The 7,202-nt window shown below is 46.3% G+C and overlaps 1 protein-coding gene across 2 annotated transcripts in view; it reads right to left on the reverse strand.

Moving 5' to 3' along the window:
* Positions 1–7,202, reverse strand: part of LOC107747602 (uncharacterized) — a 37,522-nt gene that overhangs the window by 19,064 nt on the left and 11,256 nt on the right. For both annotated transcript variants that reach the window (XM_016562202.1, XM_016562201.1), the window contains exons 4-8: positions 4,206–6,618; positions 3,374–3,418; positions 2,838–2,956; positions 1,757–1,901; positions 256–377 (exon numbers count right to left, since the gene is read on the reverse strand). In XM_016562202.1, coding sequence (XP_016417688.1) covers positions 256–377; positions 1,757–1,901; positions 2,838–2,956; positions 3,374–3,418; positions 4,206–6,618 — 2,844 coding nt within the window. The remainder of the gene's footprint in view (positions 1–255; positions 378–1,756; positions 1,902–2,837; positions 2,957–3,373; positions 3,419–4,205; positions 6,619–7,202) is intronic.

Below are 7,202 nucleotides of genomic sequence, written 5' to 3' on the forward strand. Positions count from 1 at the left end.
AGTGTGAGTGTGTGTGTGTGTGTGAGAGAGAGTGCGAGTGTGTGTGTGTGTGTGTGTGTGAGAGAGAGTGAGAGTGAGAATGAGAGTGTGAGTGTGTGTGTGTGTGTGTGTGTGCACTTGGATGGATTAAATGCAGAGCACTAATTCCGTGTATGGGTCACCACACTTGATGGTTTTTGCCGAGGTCAACTATTCTGAGACCAAAGCTCCAGTTTTCACACTCAAACACACTGCTGTCTGTCAGGCGTCTCCTACCATCCGGTCCTGACGCAGAGGTCAGAGAGCAGCACCGGAGCACCGGTCAGGTCTGATGCAGAATGAAGACGGACGGTCTGAGACGAGCTGGGATACAGATGGATCTCTGGAACACTGTCGTCCTGCACACAACAACACCAGACGCTTCTTTAAAACACAAGCAAGAACTGCATCAAAGCTCATGAACACAGAGTAAACACGGATCCTGATGAATGTCTCGACTGAAGCATGTGAAGCTAATAACAGTGCATGAAACTCTGAGATAAATGGAAAAAATGCATGATTTACAGTATATTTCCTTCCTACAGATTTTTCAGCCCCTCCTGGGCTGCTGATCCAACTCACACCGGATGAGGCGAATATCAACTACGGACCAACAAGACAAAACATAGCAGAAGAATTCAGATGCGTCAAATCATTTTAAAGATATAACCATAGACGCGCCTGAGCAACTGTAAGATAAACTGTAAGATACTGTAAGATAAAGCTAAAGATAAAAAATAAAGTATATTTTCAACTCCAAAATAACTTAATACAACTTAAATAGTTAATGTGTAAAAATAAATAACAATAATCCAATACTTTCTAATCTCTGCCCCAATCTCCTTCTTGTGCTGAAGTCGAGACAATAGCAGCATAAATGGATATTCATCTTCCAATGTCACAGGAAGAAAATGTGGTTAAAATGTGTTCCTGGGTCAAAAGATAAGGATTATAACTAGGTAGGATGCTGCATTTTCATCCGCAAAAACTAAATGTTGTCTGTTTCTTGGGCTTTTCCCGCTGCGTTTAACTTTGGGTTATTGTCTTGTGAAACCGGAGCAGAATTAGCACTGCTTTTTGCCAGGTTAATCCGTCAATGGGTGGCAAAGCTGTAGAGATGCAGTGTTCAAATATAACGACCAATCGTTTAGCAACAAACAAACAAACAATAAACTGAATGCCTTTTGCCTCATTAAATACTCACATGCTCTGTACAATCACAGAAACTCATGAGCTGTACTTTTCAGTTTGGGTGAAAAACGCCAAATTGTTCATTTTGATTCGTTTAATAATTATTTAATTAATTTTGATTATTTTGAACTGACTTGAGCTGAACTTTTCAGTTTGGGTGAAAAACGCCAAATTGTTCGTTTTGATTCGTTTAATAATTATTTAATTAATTTTGATTATTTTGAACTGACTTGAGCTGAATATGGACACTGCTGTCACTGATTCTGTTATTTTCCTGCTTATTACCGTGAAGCTGCTTTGAACTGTACATACAGGGTAACTAGATGCGGATCCATTTTTGAGAGCGTCCGCCACAAGGTGGTGCTATAAGCTATTAATTTTTATTCATTGATGTTTGTTGGTGGGCATAGCTTGACATATTTCTCAGAAGAGTGCTGCAGATCACAGCAGTGTTGCAGTGCTGGTACCATCTGTGTAAAGAAACACTTCCAGAAATGTACATAAAGTAAATACACACTAGCTGACACACCACAGACACTCCTGATACCTTCAGCAGCGTCCTGATGGAGCCCACAGTCAGCTCGCTGGTCTCCTTCAGGTCCTGCTGAGATCCTCCGCTGGTCCTCACAGTCTGACCCTCCTCCAGAAGAACACATGAGCCGCGGAACCACGAGTCCACATACAGCAGCCAGCTGAACACACAGCGTTTAAACATCCATCACCGACTTCACGAGCAGTTTCTGGTGTGTGTGAGAGCAGCAAAACATCTCACACACACAGAATTAAGAGCGTTGCCATGGAGACCAACAGAGTCTCAGGCCGTTTACACTAGTGCGTTTTAAAATTAAAACGATCCTCGTCTACACTTGCGTTTTCATTGCGTTTCAGGCGTAACCGTAGAAAAGCTTTTGCGTTTTAAAACGAAAACACACTAGAGTGAACATAGCCTCAGACTCTGTCTGAAGGAACTGAACACAGAAGTGAACGAACACTAAGCATTGAGACACACACACAGGACAGGAGCAACACAGAACTCAACACAAAATAAGCTGAACAAATATCTCATGTAAAATTTTTCGCACAGACTCAAACATAAACCTTAAAAACATCTCAGCATCGCGTGACGGCACTGTTTTATACATAAACTCTCTGGATCAAATCAGCCTTCTGTCCACCGCACCAGAACAATTTTACTGGACAAGTTTATGAAAAATAAAGTGAAAAACATCCCTCATGTGATTTTCCAGGAGTGTTTGAGTGCTGATGAATAATGGAGAGCGCAGGCGAGTCGGTGGACATGCATTAGCAAAGCGACATCGCAAAAGCTTTCAGTGCTCAGAAAAATAGAAGCACAATCACTTCATCTATTAGACATGAGCTACAGCACACACACACACACACACAGTCTCTCTCGGAGAGCCAATGGGAGTCCAGACACAAAACTATGATATGAGCTCATGTCTTGTACAACAGCACAACTGGACTGTTACGGCTCACATCCATAAAAAATATCCTTCCCAACTCATCTCAGCTCTGACTCGGCCAGGAACGTTTCTGACTGTCAGCTGTGTGTTTGTGTTTGATTATTTTACTCAGGCTTATTATCTGATGAAGGTAAACATGCTTACCATCCTCTCAGCGCGTGAAGCGTTCCTCTGTCAGCAAACAGATCCCTCCCAGCATCCTCCACGTCATCACAGATGTCTCTCCTCTCACCGCTCAGCGCCTGACTCTCGTAGATGAGCACCTGCGTTCATAAGGAAACTTCAGACGCTTGTGCACACATGGGTTAGTACAGCCGATGTGCGCGTTACCATTAAACTCCTGACACTGAGACACCGGCACAATCTGAACAAATCAAGCCCGTGAGGATATAGCTTGAGGAGTCGTTTGAGTCTTTTATTTTTTGTGCTGCAAAATATATGACTGTTTGGCACTATTAGCAAGCTGAGAGTGGAATAGCATTCTGTTACAGCAGTGCCGAGACACTGCAGCAATTGATAACATAACAAATATGACTTAAAACAGAGTTAGAGCCCTTGTTTTACTGATTCAAAGCCCCACTGGGCAATGCAAAGGAAATGCCCAAAGCTGTTCAAAACTCAAGTGTTCAAACTAAACAGACAACCATTCGTATGAGATGCCTAAGTTGAGCTGAACTTACTGCTGCAGGTCTAGGGTTGACCTTTCCGAACCCTCCGCTCTCTCCCTGTGAGGACATGAAGGATTTAAAAGCTTGTTAATATAAATGTAAGCATATCTCATTCTAGACCAGAGGGAGGCAAACTCTGGCCCGCGGGCTCTTTCATCCGGCCGGTGAGGCAGTTGGTCCAAAATGACTAATTTATTGATGCAACATCAGCAAAACCCAATAGATGGTGCTTTAGTCTGCAGTGCTGTATATAACTGTTACATATACAGTATATTCAGTCAGAATTAGAATGTGCTCAGTAATATCGCCAGGGTCGGATTTATCTCTTAATGCGACATATGCTAAAGAATGTTTGGGCCCCCTTGCCTCTTAATATATAAGGGATCTGTTGTGGTTTGAGGGGAACAAAAACACGTGTTATTTACTTTACATTATTTCTGGATGAAATGATCAAATGTGACTTATTTTATTCTCATTAAGAAAACAAGAAGAGATGGTACAAGAATAGAACTGCCACGTATACTTCCACATACAAGTATACATGTAGTACAGTAGTATCCGAGTGTCAATTTGGAATTTTTAAAAAATCAAAGCTTCATTTGTCATGCATATACTATGCGGCCCCTCACTTATATTCAAAAAACTTGATGTGGCCCTCGAGTCAAGACGTTTGCCCACCCCTGTTCTAGACCACAGATCTTCAACCCTGCTCCTGGAGACCCACTGTCCTGCAGAGTTTGATCAGACACACCTGAACCAGATAACCAAGATCAGGCCAGGTGTGCTGGAGCAGGATGGAAATAAACTTTGCAGGACACTGGGTCTCCAGAAGCAGACTGCTTACCGTTGTGTTGCCTGCGCTACGACACGCAGTGTGTTTAGTGTCTTCAGGTTCTTCATCACCTGATGGCATTATTCCAGACTTCAAGTACTGATAGAAAGGTGTATTGGTGTTCTTTCCAATATTAAACAGTGTGTCATCACATTCCCGTTCCTCCTGTATTCTATCCGGAGTGTCATTAGCAGTCTCACGCTCAGGTTTGGCCTCGATGAGCTGGCGGCTCTGTAGGATGCTGGAGTCCTCGTCATCGTCCTCACTGTCGTCTCCGCTCAGCGGTGCGTGGACGGACTCCTCGACTGAACTGCAGACCACACTGGACTGTAGCTTCTCGCTGACCGACTGCAGGAGGGAGAGGATGGACGAGGCCGGCTGCTCCACGCTCCTCTGCTCCTCTTCTGTCGCTGGAGGAACCTGCAGTGTCTGCTGCCCTGAAGCCTCCTCGCGGCCGAACTCCTCCTCGTAGATGGGGGACAGGGAGAAGGGGTATGCTTTGGCTCGACGTGTGCTAGGACTGTGCATGGGCCCCATGTCGTTCACGAACACCATGTCACTCTCCTCCTCCTCGCTGATGATGGCGAAGCCTCCGTCGACCTGGTGGAGTTCAAGATCGTGAAACCGGGAGTGTTGGGGAACGACAGCTGCAGTTCTGCTGGAGCTGTCCACGGCGTCGAGGTGAATTCTACGACCGGAAACTGACACGACTGGCACTCCAGCATCTGCTCGGTTCACGCTGAGCTCTGTCTGGAGCGTAGCGGGGCTCAGGCTTTGGTCATCGGTGACGTCGCAGCAAAACGCTTGGACCGTGGCCCACTGAGAAGGATGGTGGACTTCAGTCACGGATGGCAGGACACGTGAATCTATTCCAGCCCGAGAGACTCGGCAGACCTGTTCCTGCTCACCACTGCCTTCAGTCTTCTCAGGTTGATGGCTTTGTGTGATTTCTGACATTATATCTGCATCCGCTGTGTCAGATGCAAGACTGTGGCTAACGGGGTCTGACTTTCCCATTGCACTGAGAGTTTGGCTTTGTTGAAGACTCTCCTGATGCGCTGATGGAGCCGTGCCAGAAGTGCCACAGGAACCATTCAGGCTGAGTCTACAGTTATTGCTCATTGCATTGTCTTTGGCTGTATCCTGAGGTCTCTTTTCCCCTCTTACCCACTCCGCTTCACATACGGAGACATCACCCGTGTGCTGCTCACGCCAGAGAGATTCCTCCGATAAGAGCTTGATGTCTGTTTTATGGAGATTAGGGGATAATAGCTCATCAGCAGCAGCACTGAGCACAGAGTTTCTCCCGCTGCTCTTACGGGTTCCATCCACGTTCTTTTCTTCAGAAAGATTTTCAAGAACGTCTTGATTCTCGTTCTGAGAGCCAATTGGAGCGCTGGTAGTGATGACATCAGAGGCCATGCCCACGATGCACCTGATGTCCGTGTCGGAGCCAGCGATGGACTCGTACCCTGAGGAGGGCGGCGACCTGCTGCAGTCCACATGGCCTGCTAGCGTTCCCTCGAGAACCGCAGACAGCGTCTGGTCCGTCAACATCACGCCAAACTGATGCTCTGCATTAGTGCCTCCATCTCCACGGCCATCTGACCCTTCAAACAGCACTGCCTCTGAGCCTTCGCTGGGTTCATGGGTCGACAGGACCTCACGCTCCGTCTCAGATGCTTCCATCTTGTGCAGGGCAGCGAGGGCATTTGTCAGGATGCTATCCACCTTTTTAGACTCCAATTGCAGGACTTCTTCATCCATCCCAAAATCCACCACAGCCCGTTTCAGCTCAAACTCCTCCAGAGTCCAGCACGTCTGAGAACCAGGGACTAGATCATCCGTTCTGTCTACAATTAAAGATGACTCTGAGCTCTGAGTGTCGTGATGGTCTGTGTTGGTGTCTGAAACGGTCAGATCATCGTTGTCCCCCGATAGCGTCTGTGGCGTAGCACTCGGAGCGAGATGCTCCTGTCCGCTGTTCACTGGGTCCTTCGGCGGACTTTGTTCTGTCTCTACGCAGGAAAGCGTCGGGCCAGAGTCTGCAACATGAGGGAGTTGGTGGGCTGGAGTTAGTTGTGGAACCTGGTCTGATAAGACACTCTGAGCCTGGGAAGGAGATGCTTGATTTACGGGAGTGGGATTTTCCTGACTATCAGAGCTCATGGTGTCTACAGCGCAAGAGGAGATCTCACTGTCCTCATGGCCGTCGGATTGTGTAGCCTCTTCTCCCTCAGAGATGGGCGAATGAAGCTCGACGCGATGCTTCTTCTTTGGTTTCCGGACTTCCCTCAATCCACGGTACCTGCCGTAAGTCACTACAGGAGGACAGGCTAGATCATACCGTCTCTTGTCCTCCAAGCTCTCTTTGGCATCGATGTTTACGGCATCACTTCTGTCTTCCTCAGTCTGCTCCTCTGAACTGTGGAGGGAAAACAGAAGAAAGATGAAATAAAGCTTGTATGTTAGGATATACAACTTAACACTCAAGATCCATTAATTAACGCTTGAAGCACTGTGTCATATGGCTGTTATGTAAAAGCAGGAAGTTAAACAACAGTTCCAGAACATTCTCATGAAATATTCATAAGCAGCATCTACACAAAAGCACTTAGTGCCTGTAGGCGCAGTACAGAAAGCCCTCACACCATTCGTCTCATGTGACAAAACATCCAGAAACCACTGCTGATGTACACAGTCAGAGAAACAGCAGACAAGCAGCTCAGAAGATGCTGATGAAGATGATGACTGAAGGTCAAGGTCAAATAAATGCAAAAAATACAAGGCTAACTCAATTGAGATTTAAGACAGAACACGCAAATGAAACGAAGGTGCTCTCATGAAAGGACAGAGACATATGGGAGTGTAACACAAATAACTGCAGAGTGAAAAGGGAAAGCGGTAAATACAACACAATCCAGAGCTCATTTTACAGCCATGCCAATACAGCCATCTGAGTCTTGAGAGAGAGAGAGAGAGAGAGAGAGAGAGGGAGAGAGAGAGAGA

Source organism: Sinocyclocheilus rhinocerous, unplaced genomic scaffold (assembly GCF_001515625.1).
Source record: "Sinocyclocheilus rhinocerous isolate Xijiao unplaced genomic scaffold, SAMN03320098_v1.1 scaffold4515, whole genome shotgun sequence".
In the NCBI taxonomy this organism is placed as follows: Eukaryota; Metazoa; Chordata; class Actinopteri; order Cypriniformes; family Cyprinidae; genus Sinocyclocheilus; species Sinocyclocheilus rhinocerous.